The sequence below is a fragment of the Chaetodon trifascialis genome, chromosome 21 (assembly GCF_039877785.1).
Source record: "Chaetodon trifascialis isolate fChaTrf1 chromosome 21, fChaTrf1.hap1, whole genome shotgun sequence".
Lineage (NCBI taxonomy): Eukaryota > Metazoa > Chordata > Actinopteri > Chaetodontiformes > Chaetodontidae > Chaetodon > Chaetodon trifascialis.
The window spans coordinates 12,110,160-12,127,264 of NC_092076.1; the positions used below are offsets into that span (position 1 = coordinate 12,110,160).

Consider the following 17,105-nt stretch of genomic DNA (forward strand, 5'->3'; position numbering starts at 1 on the left):
ACCTTGATAAAAGTAACTAAATATATGCACACAACTCCTCCCCCACACATGTCTTATCCAATAAGAGCACGAGAAGGGCGTGGAAAAGTAATGTTTACTTCCAGCCTGCTGAGAAGTGAGACAGATTGCAAGCTGCACGTATTTCACGGTCGGATATTGAGTCACACGAGCGTCCAAATGAGCCACTGCAAGACAGTGTATAGGAAGATCACTGTAAGGTAAGAGCATAGCTTCTGCTAACATAGAGAGATTCATGCTGTACTGTGGTCGATTGAGTTTCAAGTTTAAGATACAACAAAACACCAGCTGTAGTCATAGATACACCAAATATGCATACAGTGTCTGCTGAGATTTAAACATTCAGTAGATGCCATTATCTACAATGGCTTACAGTGAGAAGTACAGATAGTCTTGGTGCACTGACTGTGTAGGAAATACTTGCTTTCTGAAGTGGATCACCAAGAAGAATCAGCATGAGATTCTGGTGTATTTGAGTAGAAAGTCTGAACAAGACATGGACAGTGATTTGATCTGACACATGAAAACAAATCATTTACGTCCATGTTACAGTGCTACTGAGAATGCATTCATATCATATTAACCAGAAACCAGAACAGGTTTGTCCCGACTGGCTTGTCAAAATGATGCATCTACAGTATGTAGGGTAAGGCCCAATTAAAGTGAGACTTGCTCCAGACTAACTAATCTAAATTATTGGCAGTTATCTCCTGCAACCTGCTTGCAAAGTAGTCACCAGCTGCTGTGCTGAGTGGTGGCATTAGCAGAGACATGCTATCAGGTTGAGGTACACAGGTGATCTTTTTTAAAGTCAGATGATTGTAAACAGATTTGAGAAAAACAAAACACTGAAACACTGAGGCTATTGATTATAATCATTACTGCCTGTGAAAGTGGTAACCTGCTCAAAAGAGATCAGATTCTTTTATTTGGAAACATATTAGTTCTGTTTTTTGGTCATAAAGCCCATATATGTGTGTGTGTGTGTGTGTGTGTGTGTGTGTGTGTGTGTGTGTGTGTGTGTGTGTGTGTGTGTGTGTGTGTGTGTGTGTGTGTGTGTGCGTGTGTGTGTGTGAATACAAACTGGGGATGGAATTCCTATAATGCTGTTGTCATCTTAGTTGCATCAACTCCACTGATGTTTTGCCTTTCTCACAAACAGTCCTGACAGTGCACATGTAGTTTTCAATGTTCATTGCATTTGGAGACGTGGTAGCTCAGTCATAGAGACATTTATCTTACAGAATCGATAAAATCCCCCTTCATTCCACCAGATTTACGTCCAAACTTTTCTGATACAGTGAGTTAAAGTGCCACATATTTCTGGAAGATGGTGCCACAGTCAATATTAGCAAGTGTGTGAAGACAAGGACGTTAGAATCTGTAGTTTATGATGGACATGCATTGTAGTCTCTACGTCAGGTGACCTTCTTTGTGTCTCTGCTGGGTTTAAATGTTAAACATGTGCACGGAAACACTTCCTGCTGCCAACTGTGGCCTATGGGAAAATATAGCAGATGGTGGCTGGAAATAGGTAAGCTGCCACACGAAGATGAGTCTGTAGGTGACTGACATGTTTCCCCACAAGGATATTTAGCAGCTTCACAGTGGCTGTAAGACCTGTTCACATTTTTAACTGACCTACTTTCAGCTGTCAAAGCAGTATGTGAAAAATGAGTTTAAACATGCCGAGAATCTGAGGCGCACTCTGCTTATACAGCCTCACAGCAAGTTGGAAATACTAGGAATGTAACTGTGTCAGTCTTTAGGGAAAAATATATTGCACCATAAAGATGACAATCTTCAGAATCTGAAATAATGCGCACAATTTAAAGATATATTCTCTTCATTGTTTTATTTGTTCAATTTGTTTGAGGCTTCATTTTGCAACTTGTCTGAATACTGTGAATGCAAGAAGTTATTTCTGTCTCTCCCTTGAACACAGCCTGCAAGGTTTGGAAAACGTGTAATCAGACGTGTGTGTGTCAAAAAATAATCTGACTTCAACAAACAACACAGGGAGTGCATGAACTGTGAACCAGGAGTTCAGCACTGACCTCATTTGACATAAACACAAAGTACGTGGCCTGTACTTCGCGTATGCCAGCTGGTCGTAAGGTATTGGGTCTGCTGTCCGCAGAGCTGCCATGTTGAGAGGAGGCAGGAGCAGCCGGGCTCGGCATTTGGCCTGGAGCGAAACACGGCAGGAGACAGATGCCGTGGCAGCGATCCAGACATCGGCCAGGGAGGAACGGGAAGGCCAGGCGACCACACAGGTGAGACACCTGGGTTCATGGGGTGGAACCAAAAGAAAAGTGGAGCAAAGTGTGGAGCACAGTGGGAAAGAACAGAGGGGGGGGTCAGATGGGATGTATTTTTGGGATGACTGGAGAAAGAGGCACGTGGGTTAGAAATAGTTCACCATGTGAACACATGTGAAAGATAATATTTCTACCTAGGTACCAGTAGTTTTCCACTGGGACTGTCCCCAGTCTGAAATGGCTGTGTGTTGGGGTCTAATTTTACTTACTAGCACACATGACTTCTCTCACCAATAGGAACCATGAACAGCTTTTAGGGAAAAGGCGACTTTGTCAAGTCTTTGAAACATGGCATATGGGGGATATGGCTCTCGCTTGGCTCTTTGGATTGTCCAGTGCGAGATAGCCTCGGCAAGCTCATTCTTTTAGGTGCAGGCATCACGGCTGGAGCTGAGAAAACACTGAATACGATCCTCAGGCTCTCTCCACTAGATCTACTGTAATTCCTTTCCCTGCTACCAAGCCAGCATCCCTGGACCATGGCCATGTCTATGGACTTACAAGATGCTGTTTGTGTCAACCAGATCAGCGATCCGGAGTCTGAGGTGGATTACCTGCAGAGTTCTCAGACCGTATCCGCGTCAGTGGCCCTGCCCAGCACGGTGCCGGTGACAGGCGAGTCTTTCTGCCAGTGTGACCGACAGGAGGAGCTCAGCCCAGGCTTCAGTGTCTCCAGCGACTGCCTCTGTGGGGAGGAGGATCAGGGTGAGCAAAAGCTGATGATTGCAGTCATACTCCACACGAACACAGCAGGGGACACTGCAAATTGGCACATAGGGAGTTGAAGCTGTGCACACTAATAGGCCTCGAGAGTTTTCTGAATGTGCATCACACTTATTATAATTGGCTTTTGTGAGAAAGTATGTAATATAATAAGGAATCATCCTCAGGAGACCAGAAATGTCTGTGTCGCATTTCATGACAATTCATCCAATAGTTCAGGTATTTAAATGAGGACCACACTTCACTGCTTGAGCTGAAGTAAAATGAAAAAAATGAGGTCTTTACAAATAAAGTATGAAATCTGTCTATCCGGCTGATGCAGCTGATGGTGTGTTCATGTTCTCAGGTTTTGAATGGGAGTGGGACGATCACTTCAAGTCCTCCGGAGCTTTTCTCAGCTGTGACAACAGGAAGGTGAGCTTTCACTCAGACTACAGCTGTGGCACGGCTGCAATCCGCGGCACCAAGGAGCTCACAGACGGCCAACACTTCTGGGAAATCAAGATGACCTCTCCTGTCTATGGAACTGATATGGTGGGTGTTATATCACCGTGACCTGAACACACGTGAGAATGTTTCTGCGTCTGTGTCTCATGGATGTTAAAGGATCATTGCGCACTCTGACTGTTGGTTTTGATCTTGTTCATGCCGTTTCATTGGTGCAGATGGTGGGAATTGGAACTTCAGAGGTGAACCTGGACAAGTTTAAATACAGCTTTGGCAGCCTGCTGGGCCACGATGACGACAGCTGGGGGCTCTCCTACACAGGTTAGAGGGTCAGAGTAATCTGTAAAACTAGATGGAGGCTTTCTACCTCCCACCACTGTGCTTCAGTGCAGTATTGAGGTACTTGTACTATATATATGAGTATTTCCATTTTATACAATGTCTTACTCCTACACTACATTTCAGAAGGAAGTACACAAGGAAGGAACACGATATTTAGTAGAAAAGTCCAAAAAATTAAAACAAATTGGTGGAACCTTGTTTTTTCTTCTTTGCTAAAATATTAATTATCCCATCTTATGATGCTTAGGAGGGGTCCGACCCCTCGACCGGGCAAAGGACTAAACTACAAAACTGTGTAAAACTAGCTTCACCTCAGCTACAGTAAAATGCTTCTTAGACATGATGCATGGGTTTTACCAATCTAATAATGCAATAATATATCACTCACAGGGGTTATTTGTAATGGTGATGATCACTAATTCAAGAAAAGAAAAACCCTGTTTCTGTTTCTGCTTCTGTTTAAAGGTCACCTCCAGCACAAAGGGGACAAAGTGAAGTTCTCCTCTCGGTTTGGCCAAGGCTCCATCATAGGACTGCACCTGGACACCTGGCACGGCACCCTGACCTTCTACAAGAATCGGCACTGCATGGGTGCGTGTTTAGATACACGAAACACAAGAAAACAGCATTTTAGTTATGAGTGTCTGGTGGCTCTTAATCCAGGAAGTGTTTTCATCTTGCTCCAACAGGTGTCGCTGCCACTGGACTGCAGAACAAGAAGTTCTACCCCATGGTGTGCTCCACAGCAGCTAAAAGCAGTATGAAGGTGATCCGTGCCTGCTATACACCCACCTCCCTGCAGTACCTTTGCTGTGCCCAACTCCGCCAAATGTTGCCCTGCTGCCCAGACATACTTAATGAAGTGGGGCTGCCCCCAGGCCTGCGCACCCTCCTCCACACACAGCTAGGCTGGTTGTTCAGCCTCAGCAGCAGCAGCCCTGAAGCCTCGGAGCAGCACAGGGACTTGCCTGAGGATTGCGAGGAGGAGATGAGCCTCCCTCCGAGTCCCAGCCCCATCCCGAGCCCGGTATCCACCCTGAGTGCCTGTGCCTCCCCAAGCCCCTACACCAGCCCACTCCATGACACAGCCCCGCACCGGTGCCCTTGTCAAATGTCACCTCAAACTCAACCCTGCACTTGCCACTGCCCTCCAACTCCTCCCAGCAGCGACTACGACAGCTGCTGCTCCGAGCCGGAGGATTACCAATGCAAAAGATGCCGCTGGACATGACTCAGCAGTCAGAACGGATATGTAAGTGTTTGGCACACAGCTATTCTACCATTGCCATCAACATCTCCTGTCGGGATGCCTGTGAATATTCTCATTCATCCAGGTCATTGTAAGCTTCAGGGCATTCAATCGATCGCAACTGGACTTTGTCAGTTGCGATCGATTGAATGCCCTGAAGCTCCTGTTGGGAGTCGCAGAGATAAGAGCAATCTCATCGTTTAGCCAATATTTTTCTTAATTGACACTGACATGTGATTTGCTTCTCGTGTTTATTTAGCAAGTTTACACTCAAAGAGTTTTGTCAGTGAATGAGAGGAAGGGAGTGAGTATGTAGAGTGTGAGAAGTTGAGATATTAGAGTGACGTCTGGGTCATTCACTCAGCCAACTTCTATTATGGGGCTATCAAGAGTCATTTGTACGGCTCTGGTTTTTGTGTTTCATTTTGTAAAACATGCTAGCCATTGTCTATGGCCTAACATTTGCCAGATTAGACAAAAAAAGAGAAAAATACACTGTAAATCTTGTGTAAAACTTCTCAGGGAGACTCCAGGGGAAAAGGAGCTGCTTTTTGATACTGTGGAGAAGACGTTTTGTACAGTAAAATGTGTGTTTTATAATCAGCTTGAATATCAACAGTGGTTGTGTTCTTGCTTACATGAGGATTTGTTTTTCTATTTACAGTCGTGCTTTGTTACTTTCTTACTCAGGAAATAAAACATAAATGAAAAGTTCTGTTGCAGCTCATTTTTAATAGGCTTCTTTCACACATAAACAAATCACATCATGTAGTTCATGGAGGTCCCTCCAACAAAACATTGTTTATACATAAACTGAATGTTGTATTCAAATAATACACATCATATCATTCCTTATTTTAGTACATATATTCTGTTCCTTCACTCTGATTCAGAGGAGTATAAATAGTACTTTCCTGGAAGGTGAATATGATATCTAAGGCATATTTTAAGCTTGTAAACATCAACATTAACACATTAGCAGCCAAGTGGTGACGAGGTGTCATTACAAACCACATTAATCTCATTCCTGAGTCGACAAATTAGTCCAGGACCAGCTGGGGGTTCTGGGCTGTGAGGCAGCGGTAAATTCTGGCCGATATCTCTGGTCCTATGCGCCTCTCTTTACCTCCACTTTTCACCAAGAGACCAGCCAGCAGACCCTTCCTGTCCTCCTCTGACCCCAAGCTCTGGTACGCCTAAAACCAACAACAAAAACAGCATAAAAAAGAAATGTTGCTTTTCAACAAGATTGGTTCTCATACCTCCTGAAAAGGGTGGTCACAGCGGGAATGGTCCTGTGAGCGCTGAGCAGAAGTGCACCCTGTGTACCTGCAGCAGCAGCTGAGGAGACGGGTAGGCCGCGGTCACAGCGGACGCCACGGCGGGGCTAACTCTGTTCAGCTGTTGGATCTGCTTGCTCCAGACCTGGATCAGCCCCGAGCCGTCCCTCTCCACCCGAACCCCGCTGGCCCACGAACCTTCCACACAGAAGGGCATCTCCGCTCGCTCCGTCAGCAGTCTGTAAGGACATGAGGGACAACTCACAAGTGAAGGAAGATCAGTTTGGTATTAATGAGATGATATCCAGGATCACCACATTTCTCTGGCTGCTCTGTGACAGGTTAGTGGACTTTATTATCTTCAGGAAAAAGTGGACAGTTGATGTCTGATGGAACTTTTCCTCATAGGTTACTGTGACAACGGCTAGAGCAGCTGCGTACTTGTAAGGGCGCTTTGATAAGGCCTTGGTGACCGCACACACATGGTTAGTGACCTCCTGCCAGCCATCCAGGAACACCAGTGAGATGTTCTTGCAGAGCTGTAGGTAAACAAGAACCTGGAGAGAAAAGAGACAAAGAAAATCCTCATCTTCTGCACTTTGCTCATGAAGTGTACAGGAATGTGTATATGTCAAGTATGTAGAGTGTTTAAGTATCTGTTACCTATCAACTCTGAAACATACAACTGAGCGGTAAAGTGTCTACAAAACAAGCCTGTAAGACCAACTAATCCTCACTGTACAACTAGTGTCAGGATAGAGTAGATTCAAGCTTAACTGACCTCCTCGAAGTCCAGATCCCCCATGCCTAATTTGGCTTGTAGTGTCTCATCTAGTAAACGCACACCACAAGCACTGGACCTGTTGGGAAGTAGACCAAAAAGTCAGGTCAGGCAACACGGAGTAAGAGTTTTATCTCACCAGAGATTAATAAAGTTAGTAGTTAAGAAAGTAACTAAAGAAGTCACAATCACAGACACATTCGCTGACCTGTAATCTGGCTGAGAGTCTGTCACTAACAGCGTCACCACCTTCTTCACATCCCGGTTGAGACACTCTAGAAGAGGACTGAGGAAAGACCCAACCCCTCCTTCCTCCCCTTCACTCTGTAGCATCTGCAGAGGCAACAAAATAACAACAAGGGTTACAAAGAGTCCATCATGTAGGCTGCCACCAAAGTTCATTTATTACCACTTCAAAATGTGCTTACTTTCTTCACAGAGACCACCATGTCCATGAAGTCAGTCAGGTCCAGCACCAGCACCACTTGCTCCTCCCTCACCGAGCTGTTGCCATCTTCTCCCTGCTACAGAAAAAACAGTAAAGGTCCCACAGGAGGAATTAGAAAAAGTCAGATTATGGAAGTAGAAATGCAGCCAAAATATCACAATCAATTCAAAAGTACAAAATGCATAACCCCGGGCTGCAGAGGGACATATTTTACATATCTAAAGGGAGAGTGCAGACAGAAAGACAACATAACTGGCTGTGCACCCACCAGAAGCTGCACCTGTAGGAGCAATATGCACAGAAATCATGCACGATGGGCGTACCTGAGGTAAATCTCTGGTCCAGGTGATGCTGCGTGGGAGCTGCTGGCTCTCGATGCTAAACCGCCACTCCAAGGTTGCCAGGGTGTCCAGCAAGATGTCCGAGCCTTCCTGTTGCAGAAGAGCTGGAGAAAAGCACACACCTTATTGGTTCAGACAATAACGTCTGTAGATACAAATTGTCCTGCAGGCGTGCTTTTGTTAGAGGAGAAGAAAGAAGCCAAAGAAGAAGCTGCCTAACTGGTTTTGTTGGCTGTTGTTTGATTTTAGGGAGTGAGTGGTAAAAAGTTACTTCAAGCTCCAATTGATTTATGAGCCAGGAGCTGTGTATATTTCAACCGACTTGTTGAAGAGCTGGAACAGGAGAGACTACTCACAGATGTCTTCCAAAACTAAATGGCTGACAGTGAAATTACAAATAAAGGCATTTGCAAAACCAACACCAGAAAAACCCCAAGTAATAAAGCACATTTCCTTAAAGTATTTAATATTTTTTATTATTATTATTATTATTATTATTATTATTATTATTATTATCATCATCATCATTATTATTAGAATTAGATATATATGCATATATGCATTCCAGAAAAAAAAAACTTGTATGGCACAAACATTGTTACCATAAAAATTTGAAATATATTAGTTGTGTGAATACTTAAAATTTAAATATCTCATTAAAAACGTACACATTATAGAATAAATACATTTTAAGCAATATCCCTGATATATTTGTTGTTTACCATGTATTTTGTACCATCAGTTTTAAAATCCCATCCAAACAAACCGTCCTGTATGGTCGGTGTATTAAAATTCAGACCCGTCCCTGAAGGCAGCATGGAGAGCCTGCGTACCTGGATCTACGCAGACAGTCAGACACCTGAGGCAGTTCTCTGGTCTCAGACTCTTCAAGTTCTCTGCAGCCTCTCTCCTCCTCTGCTGCTCCTGCCTCCTCTCCTCCTTCTCCCGGGCTCTTGCAGCTCTCTGTCTCTCTCTCGCCTCCTTCTTCTCCCTGGCTGTCTGTCTGTCCGCCTCGATCTCCTCCTTGGTGCGGCGCTTTCTTGCAGGACTTGGTGTATCGGGTTCATCTGGCCGCGGAGCAGACAAAGCAGAAGCTTGATTTGAGCCACTCGTCGTTGCCGGTGAAGGGAGTGTCTTGTGGTCTGAAGTCTGAATCTCTGTTAAATCTGTGCTGGTTGTTACTATTTGACGGCTCTCGTCACGGTTCAATTCGGCTTTTGTCTCAGCGTCGCTTTCCTCGGATTCAGATATTTCCCATGTCTTAGCTCTGCGCAGCACGGACATTTCAAATGTTTAAGACATAAACAACATTTCCTCCAAACGCCTTGAACACATCATAAACACAACGCATGCCACCTTCAAACATTGAGAGGAAAACAATATTGTTTGGATCGCATCGACGGTGTCCGCTGAGGGACGAAATAACTCAAACGCGCTACATATATTTCACTCTTTCTCTCCCAGCAATACATTAAAATATTCAAATAAAATTAAAAAAAAAAAGTCCCATATATGCTAGCAGCAACATCTGTGATACACATGAATGCATCACAATTGTAAGGCGGTGATCTATATTAAATTTATACATATTATTCCTAAATAAGCTTTCGTGCAGAATGAGTACTTTTACTTTGGTACTTTAAGTATATTTTGATGCTAATACGTTACTTCTTTACTAGTACTTTATCTAGTACTTGATTTTACTTGCAACAGAGTATTTCTACACTGTGTTATTGCCACTTCTTCAGTAAAAGATCTGAGTACTTCTACCACCACTTTTAATTAGAACAGCAGAAGGCAGAGTGAGACGTGGCAGCTGTCGCCAGGTGGACTACAGACCAGCCAGTCTATGGCCGTCTGTTGGTATTACAGTTTACAGCTTGCAGGATTAAAGCTCATGACACACTAACAAGACACTGAATGAACGGATGAGATGGGATACTAATTTAAAAAGAATCCTAAAATGTTGCTGTCATTTTTATCATTGCACTTGGCAGCATAGAAACACATTTTAAAACTGTAACCTAGTCTTAGATTGCAGTCTCAGAAAATGTAAATATGCAGATAATAAATGCAACTGTATCAAAGTAAGCATACAGTAGTAGCCTATGATAGCCAATTTTATGCTTTTGGTTCATACCTTGTGTTCCATTACGTCTCTTGGAAGGTTTTAATAAATTGAGGCTTATACATAATATGGATTTTTACTATATTATTATTTCATTTAAATATAAAAATAATCTTTGATGCATTTCATTATACATTTTATGATTTAATGAATAAGTTCACAAATATGGTGATTTATTGAAATAACATTTTCACTCCAGACTTTGCTGTCTTTAAAATGGTATAATGACAACAATGAATAGTCACAGTTACATTTCTTCCAAGATTTTACTTTACTTTTACGGTAGAAAACTATGTAACAATATGAATTTGACAGACTGTTTGTGATGCAGAAATGTTCAATAAAGTTTCCAGGTTAAAGATTAAAAAAATCTATAACGGTAGTCAGGGCGGCTGCAGAGTCGCCGCGTGCGCAGATTTCCAAACTATCTGCTGCGTAAGTGCAAGACTCCAGATCGATCCACGCAGTTTAAAGATCTGCGGTGCGCGGAGGGACACCACAGAACAGTTGTGGCCAGCCTTAAGGTAGCATGCTAGCGGCGTTACGCTAGCCTGTTCATGTAAACAACACTAAAGGATGTGAATTACAAGTTTTCTCTTGTGGCCACTGTCTTTTTTGCTCACTATGGCGCAGCCGGCGGAGAAAGGTACGTCTGACCATACTTGTATTTTCCAAAAACTACTTCAAATTGTAACATAGCCAGATGTCCAAACCTCTGTGTTGTAACTCCGCGTACCCACAAAAACTGGGTCACTGAAAGCGAAATGACCAAGTCAGCGTTTTAAACTTGAATTGTAGTGACAAGAGCTCATGTGACTGAATGGGAAGTCGATACAAACCTTGAGGTTCGCAGTAATGGTTTGTTATCTCAGGACTGAATTGTGGAGGAAAAAAAAACCAAAACAAAAAACAAGAGCTTAATCAGTGACCGCCAGTAAGCTAATTCACTTTGTTTTTCTGCTGAAGTATACACGATAAGACAACAAATGTGATGTGTTCAGAGGTAAAGGAAATGTACAGAAGGTACTCCACTTTATTAAAGTCCCTTTCCTCTCAAAAATGTTCTGTTCTCATTGGTGGACCCCAAAGTACATTTTCTCAAGTATTGTGCTTAAGTGAAGTTTTGAGGTATTTGTAATTTACTTGAGTATTTCAGTTTTATGCTACTTTATACCTCAACTCCCGACTCCCCACTTTTTACTCCATTACCAATATTTAACAACATTAGTTACTTGTTATTTTGCAAATTCCAATTATTGATACAAAATATTGCTCATCTGATCACTTATGATGTCATGTAATGGAGCTACTCAGCGTGGATGGAATTAGCCCCACCTTTACCAGCTACAACATGAGAGATGTTTGGACATGAATGCATCACTAATTATATGTATATAAACCCAATTCTGAAAAGGACAATTTTTCATAATGGGTACTTTTACTGTTGGCACTACTATTTACTTGAAATGCAGGACTTTGATTGGTAATCTTTTAATATTTGACATGAAACGTTGTATTTGTTGTCTCCTAGCGTTGATATTAGCGAACGTTAAGTAATGATGATCAAAGTTAAAACGAACAGCTCTGCTGTGAGTCTAAAAGGGATTGTGAAAATTTATTTTTTCCAAATGCATTTAAAGTAACATTCTAGATGTGATGACGAATGCTTTGAGAGTCTGGAAATGTTTGGTTTAATCATTGAATCTTAAAAAGCTGTGATAACTGTGTTTTAGACTGACTTTCTTTATGAAGTTAGACACATGTAAATTATCAGGAAAAACTAATGATCCATTCTTTGTTATTTCTACAGCGTATTACCGCTTTGTGGTGCTTTTCTTCAACTGTCTGCTGACGTTTGGCTCCTACTTCTGCTTTGACATCCCCAGTGTTTTGCAGGATCAGTTCCAAGGGGTGAGTAAGAGGCTGCAGGAGGCCAGACTTAAACCTGAAGACACTATCAGCATTGAATAATTCCCCCTAATCAGCTCAAATTTATCACTGTAGTTTGGTGTCACAATTCCATAGTCTTTCCTCATTTTGTGGCTAGTTAGATAACGACTTAAATCACCGGCTTCCTCTCACCTGACAGAACCTGACATGTCCCAATGCAACAGTGATCAATGGCACAGTGGACTGTGTGGTGGGACTGGGGATGAGCCCTCAGCAGTATAATCTTCTTTATGCCATCTATGCTTGGACGTAAGTAAACACAGATTGACTCTCCTGCTATATACTGATAAATGGTTTTCAGCTACAGTTGGTGCCGTTCTCTCCTATCAACAGGAACGCAGTGGTGGTGGTCCTGGCTGGGTTCCTGATTGACAAATTAGGAAACCGCTGTAAGTCTGCATGTATCTTATCTCCAGCTCAGTTTAGCCAAGCTAGCTTGTGTTATCTCATGCTGAATTGATTCCCCATTCCTCCTCTCTGCAGTCGGAGTGTTTCTGTTCTCTTTCCTGTGCGTTTTGGGCTCATCGCTGTTTGCACTGGGCTCCCACTTTAAAGGAACTCCCTATCTGCTGCCGCTCATGCTCACGGGCCGACTACTGTTTGGATCAGGCAATGGATCTCTGACCAGTAAGGCCGCCTCACAGAGGTCACACACACATACTCTTTGCAGTGTCAGCTCAGAGGAGTCCTCCTAAACCTAAACCGCTCTCTTGTTTCCTTATTAGTTGTTCAGAACCGCATCACAGCCTTCTGGTTCAAAGGAAAGGAGCTCGCCTTGGCCTTTGGTCTCACCCTGGCTTTCTCTCGTCTGGGTTCGGTCCTGAACTTCTTCCTTACCCAGAAGTTTGAAGAAAAATATGGCATACAGTGGACACTGTGGGGTGGTAGGTTTATGGCGTGACAGAATAATGAGAAAAGAGTTTAGATGTTTTTTCTTCATGCTTCATGGTGGTTTGTTTTCCAGGTGCTCTGTTGTGTGTGCTGGGCTTTGTATCTGCCATTATTGTCAGCTCCCTGGACAAGATTGGGATGAGGCAGCTGGGTCTTGATGGCACCATCCAAGAGGAGTCCCGCAAAGTGGTACGTGTGGTATATTTTGCTTAAATTCTCAGTAACTTCTTTGTTTGGGTGTGTATGCCCTGACGGGGCTGTGTGGACTAAAGTGTTTTTTTCTGTGTGTGTGCAGAGGATTCAGGATGTGAAGCTCCTGTCTGTAAGATACTGGCTGCTGGTTCTCACCATCATGTTCTTCTACAACGGCATCTTCCCGTTCATCGCAGATGCCAGGTAGAACTGTCAGCCTACAACAAGCATAGTTCTGCAGTTCAAAATGAGTTTTTAAAGGCCAGAATATGGTGTCATTTTTACTGCTTTAGCTCAAAAAATGGCAAATGTAATTCTTGGGAACATCATGAATCATTTCATTTCAACATATTTCTGTATTTTTCCTGTCCAGTAAGTTCATTCAGGATAAGTACAACGGCTACAGTCAGAAGGAGGCGGCCTATATCGCTGGGGCAGTTTATGACAGCTCGCTGGTGCTCTCAGCCAGCGTGGGCATTCTCATAGTAAGTACCTGTATCCTGAATTGGTTTATAAACCCATTCAAAAGTCTGTCATATAAAGCAATAGAAAATAAGTATGTGAGCCAGTGGAACATGTGACACTCTGTTGTGTTTGCTCCAGGATTATGTGGGCCTGCGGGGCATTTTCGCTGTGGCCTGCGCCGTCCTCACGCTGCCCGTGTTTGGACTCCTGGCCTTCACCTTTGTCCCTCCTCTCGTCTCCACCATATGGCTGGGAATCACCTACTCCTTTGCTGCTGTGAGTCAAGATCTATTTCAGTTTCTAACACCTACTCCCTCTCAGGCAGATCATTTCTTTCAGTGGCTTTAGTCCTGATGGACTTTGGTCATGTTGAGCTTTGTGAAATGTCTTATAAATCGTTCGCCTGGCAGATAAAGAATATGTGGAGAGGTCAGTACTTAAAATCAAAGCAGAAATGGGCAAAATTGCTAAAAACCCTCTTCAGATTAATGATATATTCAAGGCATGTTGCACTGATCTATACAGATCAGCTTAAGAAGCAGATGAGTGTCTGCTGCCTCACATGTAGGTGTAGCATGTATCTTCATGTTCTGATGTATTCCAGGCGAGCATGTGGCCGTCCATTCCCCTCGTGGTGCCTCAGGCGACTCTGGGAACAGCCATGGGTCTGGCCACCTCCATTCAAATGATTGGGATCGGGGTGTCCAATCTGGTTGTCGGGCAGATTTTGGGCACCAAGTCGAGGTAGGAAGCACTTTAGATCAGCGTCTCATTTCAGTGCGCTGATGCTCCGTGCTGTATGGTAGATCTCTACTCGCCCTCACTGTTTTCTCCATTTCCTGCCCAGTGAAACCAAAATTCCACTGTGGCGTTGGCAGAGGATGATGATCTTCATGTTGGCCAACACCATCGGCTGCATCGTCACCTCAGTGCTGCTCAACATTGTCGACCGCAGACAGGTCAGCCATCCCACAGACTGCCGGTTTACCGTTTTACGTATGTGCTGTGGGTACAGTGTGTTGAGCTAATATCTGTTTTTCTGCAGGGCGGGACCCTGAACAAGACAACCAAGAGGTCAGAGCAGGCAGAGAGAGACTCCGACAGAGAGCCCCTCAACCAGGGAGAGGAAGAGCCAAATGAGGATGAGGAGGACGAGGCGGTCAGATCTGGTTCTATCAACTCCTAAGTTCAGTTTCCTTCAGCTCGAGTGTTTCTCCTCTCTTTTTTATACATATTGTTTATTTTTTTTAAATATCTGCTATAGCAGATAACTGAGCCGTTTAATGAAACAGAGTAAATCTCAACAGTATTTACACCCAAACTGGATCAATGGATTGCATGAAATATGAGCCAGGTATCGCAGATTTTTTAGTAATGCAGAAAAAAAATATAATTCCACAAAAAAAACCCAAATCCAACTATCTCTTTTTTCTTTTTTGAATTTTGTTTTTAGTTTATCTGAGCTGAACCGTTATCACTCAGATATCAACTGTACTGCCATAACGGACTGTGTGAAGTTACTGAGGTCACTATATAATTTCACATCATGTTTAAGTGCAAATCACAAAAATGTCATGCCTTTTTTTTTTAAATTTCTAATGAAACAGTGAAATTCACCTCTTCTCTGTCTGTTCATGATTAGATGATTTACTTGAACTCGAAGAAGGGAATTTACTCTATTGTACATGGCCAAAACAGCAGAAATAAAATGCTGTTGAATGTGTGATCTTTGCTACGTCAGATAACAAATAAGCTTGTACTGCAAACCTCAGCTCTCAAAAACAAGAAAAGTTATTTGATTATTTGATTTTTAGACTTACTTACATATCACTTTTTGCAGCGTGATACCTACTTGTTAGCTTGATAGCATCCAGTGGACAATGACTACAGCTGTAATTGTTTCACAGCCTGGTTTAGTCTTAGTTTTATACTACCTGCACTGCACCAAATGACAGCCAGACACAGTTAGCTACCAGCTGGTGAATATAGTGGTGCATTTAGCGGCTAAACAGCCACATATTTTGATCTGAAAGAGAGTCAACATTGGATTTACATTCACCAGGTGGCTAAAAATACATCTATAGATTAATGATAATCTCAGTCTGTAAGGGCTGGATGTGTCTGTGTTCATGACTTCTGTAGCAAAAAAACAGCAAATCAGTTTTTGCAGGTTTAAATGTCATCACAGGCAAAGTACTACAACGTCCATGACAAGAAATCTTCACAGTAAAAGGTTAAAATAAAAAAAATACAAAAAACATAATTTCAACACAATCAAGTCAACACTTGACCTTTAAATGTAGAGTACAATCTGCAAATCAAGGTTAACCCGCATAACCAGTGTCATTTGCATATATCGTTTGTAGTGCATTACAACCAGTAGGTGGAGCTCTTTACACATTTGTTTGCAGCAGATAAACTGCAGTTAGAGCAGTAATCATGGGATTGTGAAGACTCCACCATTGTGTGTTTGTCTCAGTGGTTTTTCCCACATCAGCCTTTTATTTGACTTGAATTCTTAGTAAGCAGATTCTTCCATGTCAGAAACCTTTTTGGAGTCAGCGTGGGTATTTTGGGGGAGGTGATAACAGTACTTCACAGTCACATCACATCCATCATATTGTCAGCAGATGGAAGAATGCAGTCTGCGTTTAAATAGCTACAGACAAATACAGCAGCAGCACATGAAAGCGAAACACGTTACACTGATTTCACTCTTAAACCCTTCAGCCTCTGTAATATAATGAAATGTCATCACAAGTGAATTGTCAAGTAATGAAGTGTTACCTATCTGCTTGTACACATTCTTTGTTTCATTTGTGCCAACTTACATGGCTGTTTTAGTAAGTTTAGCATTAATTTAATCTTATTAAATAAATAAAATAGTTGAAGCTTAAATAAAATACACCAGCTGTCAGTGAGATGCGGAAGCACAGAGACAGGCACAATATGCCATGTTTGGTGAGTCTAGCTTTGTCACTTCATACAGGTGAACACAAGCATTTTCACTTTCACTTTGACAGACAAATGTTCCCCATTACATCTTTGAGCTTGTGCTTGCAAACATCTGAATAGTTTTTACCGTTGAAATTCAATGAAAATGTAAATTAGAGCGTGTCTGAATGGATCTAGACTGACCTGTCTGACCTTGAATAATGCCGTAGTCCTCAGATGCTTAAGTATGACGATTAATCAAGAGATCCAGGCTCACGCTGCCGATCTCCTGTCCCTGCCAGAGTGAATGTGTTCCCTGTTTTAAAGCTAAGCATTCAAAGGACTTCAGCCCATGATGAATAACACTGTAGATTACTGCTAGAAAAAAAAAAACAATCATGTACAATATTTGTCTGTCTGAGGGTTATGAAAGGGTCCGAAACATTTATTATTGTGTGTTCAGCTGGTCATAATCCAACCAAAGATCAGAGAGAAAATGCCTGACTTTCACAGACATTCAGTGCAGATTTAAACAATATAACTGCATACACAACTGAATGATAGGATATCTGATAATCTTCTTAAAAGAGTGCCC

At 42.6% G+C, this 17,105-nt stretch overlaps 3 protein-coding genes across 4 annotated transcripts; 2 read left to right on the forward strand and 1 right to left on the reverse strand.

The window, feature by feature from the left end:
• Positions 1-142: 142 nt before the first annotated feature.
• On the forward strand, positions 143-5,791 carry spsb3b (splA/ryanodine receptor domain and SOCS box containing 3b). The gene is made up of 7 exons (XM_070991439.1): positions 143-218; positions 2,159-2,294; positions 2,864-3,044; positions 3,409-3,596; positions 3,728-3,830; positions 4,317-4,442; positions 4,541-5,791. Exons 1-7 carry the CDS (start codon positions 178-180, stop codon positions 5,080-5,082), a joined length of 1,317 nt encoding a protein of 438 aa, XP_070847540.1. The 5' UTR covers positions 143-177; the 3' UTR covers positions 5,083-5,791.
• Positions 5,792-5,814: 23 nt separating this feature from the next.
• Positions 5,815-9,361, reverse strand: eme2 (essential meiotic structure-specific endonuclease subunit 2). Of its 2 annotated transcripts, none has more exons than XM_070991437.1 (8): positions 8,784-9,361; positions 7,933-8,054; positions 7,590-7,685; positions 7,370-7,494; positions 7,162-7,240; positions 6,822-6,937; positions 6,430-6,619; positions 5,815-6,296 (listed from the first exon to the last, which is right to left on the reverse strand). In XM_070991437.1, the coding sequence occupies exons 1-8, from the start codon at positions 9,232-9,234 to the stop codon at positions 6,141-6,143; spliced, it is 1,335 nt and encodes a 444-aa protein (XP_070847538.1). In that variant the 5' UTR covers positions 9,235-9,361; the 3' UTR covers positions 5,815-6,140. The 2 variants fall into 2 exon arrangements, with proteins under 2 accessions (XP_070847538.1, XP_070847539.1); XM_070991438.1 differs by having other exon boundaries at positions 5,996-6,296; positions 7,590-7,682; positions 8,784-9,241.
• A 1,215-nt stretch (positions 9,362-10,576) lies between these two features.
• mfsd1l (major facilitator superfamily domain containing 1-like) lies at positions 10,577-15,300 on the forward strand. Its single transcript, XM_070990601.1, has 13 exons — positions 10,577-10,724; positions 11,889-11,989; positions 12,168-12,277; positions 12,362-12,417; positions 12,512-12,655; positions 12,754-12,912; positions 12,993-13,108; positions 13,215-13,315; positions 13,485-13,596; positions 13,715-13,852; positions 14,181-14,320; positions 14,424-14,535; positions 14,622-15,300. Exons 1-13 carry the CDS (start codon positions 10,703-10,705, stop codon positions 14,760-14,762), a joined length of 1,452 nt encoding a protein of 483 aa, XP_070846702.1. The 5' UTR covers positions 10,577-10,702; the 3' UTR covers positions 14,763-15,300.
• The last annotated feature ends 1,805 nt before the right edge of the window (positions 15,301-17,105 follow it).

What these genes read in the sequence shown, in the direction of transcription:
- spsb3b (XM_070991439.1), top strand. Translation starts at nt 178, where the DNA reads ATGAGCCACTGCAAGACAGTGTATAGGAAGATCACTGTAAG. An exon ending in AAGGCCAGGCGACCACACAG is followed by an intron (nt 2,295 to 2,863) that starts GTGAGACACCTG and finishes TGTGTCAACCAG; the next exon opens with ATCAGCGATCCGGAGTCTGA. An exon ending in CTGTGGGGAGGAGGATCAGG is followed by an intron (nt 3,045 to 3,408) that starts GTGAGCAAAAGC and finishes TCATGTTCTCAG; the next exon opens with GTTTTGAATGGGAGTGGGAC.
- eme2 (XM_070991437.1), bottom strand. Translation starts at nt 9,234, where the DNA reads ATGTCCGTGCTGCGCAGAGCTAAGACATGGGAAATATCTGAATCCGAG. An exon ending in GACTGTCTGCGTAGATCCAG is followed by an intron (nt 8,055 to 8,783) that starts GTACGCAGGCTC and finishes GCTTTTCTCCAG; the next exon opens with CTCTTCTGCAACAGGAAGGC. An exon ending in TGGTGGTCTCTGTGAAGAAA is followed by an intron (nt 7,495 to 7,589) that starts GTAAGCACATTT and finishes TTGCCTCTGCAG; the next exon opens with ATGCTACAGAGTGAAGGGGA.
- mfsd1l (XM_070990601.1), top strand. Translation starts at nt 10,703, where the DNA reads ATGGCGCAGCCGGCGGAGAAAG. An exon ending in GGCGCAGCCGGCGGAGAAAG is followed by an intron (nt 10,725 to 11,888) that starts GTACGTCTGACC and finishes TTATTTCTACAG; the next exon opens with CGTATTACCGCTTTGTGGTG. An exon ending in TGACAAATTAGGAAACCGCT is followed by an intron (nt 12,418 to 12,511) that starts GTAAGTCTGCAT and finishes TCCTCTCTGCAG; the next exon opens with TCGGAGTGTTTCTGTTCTCT.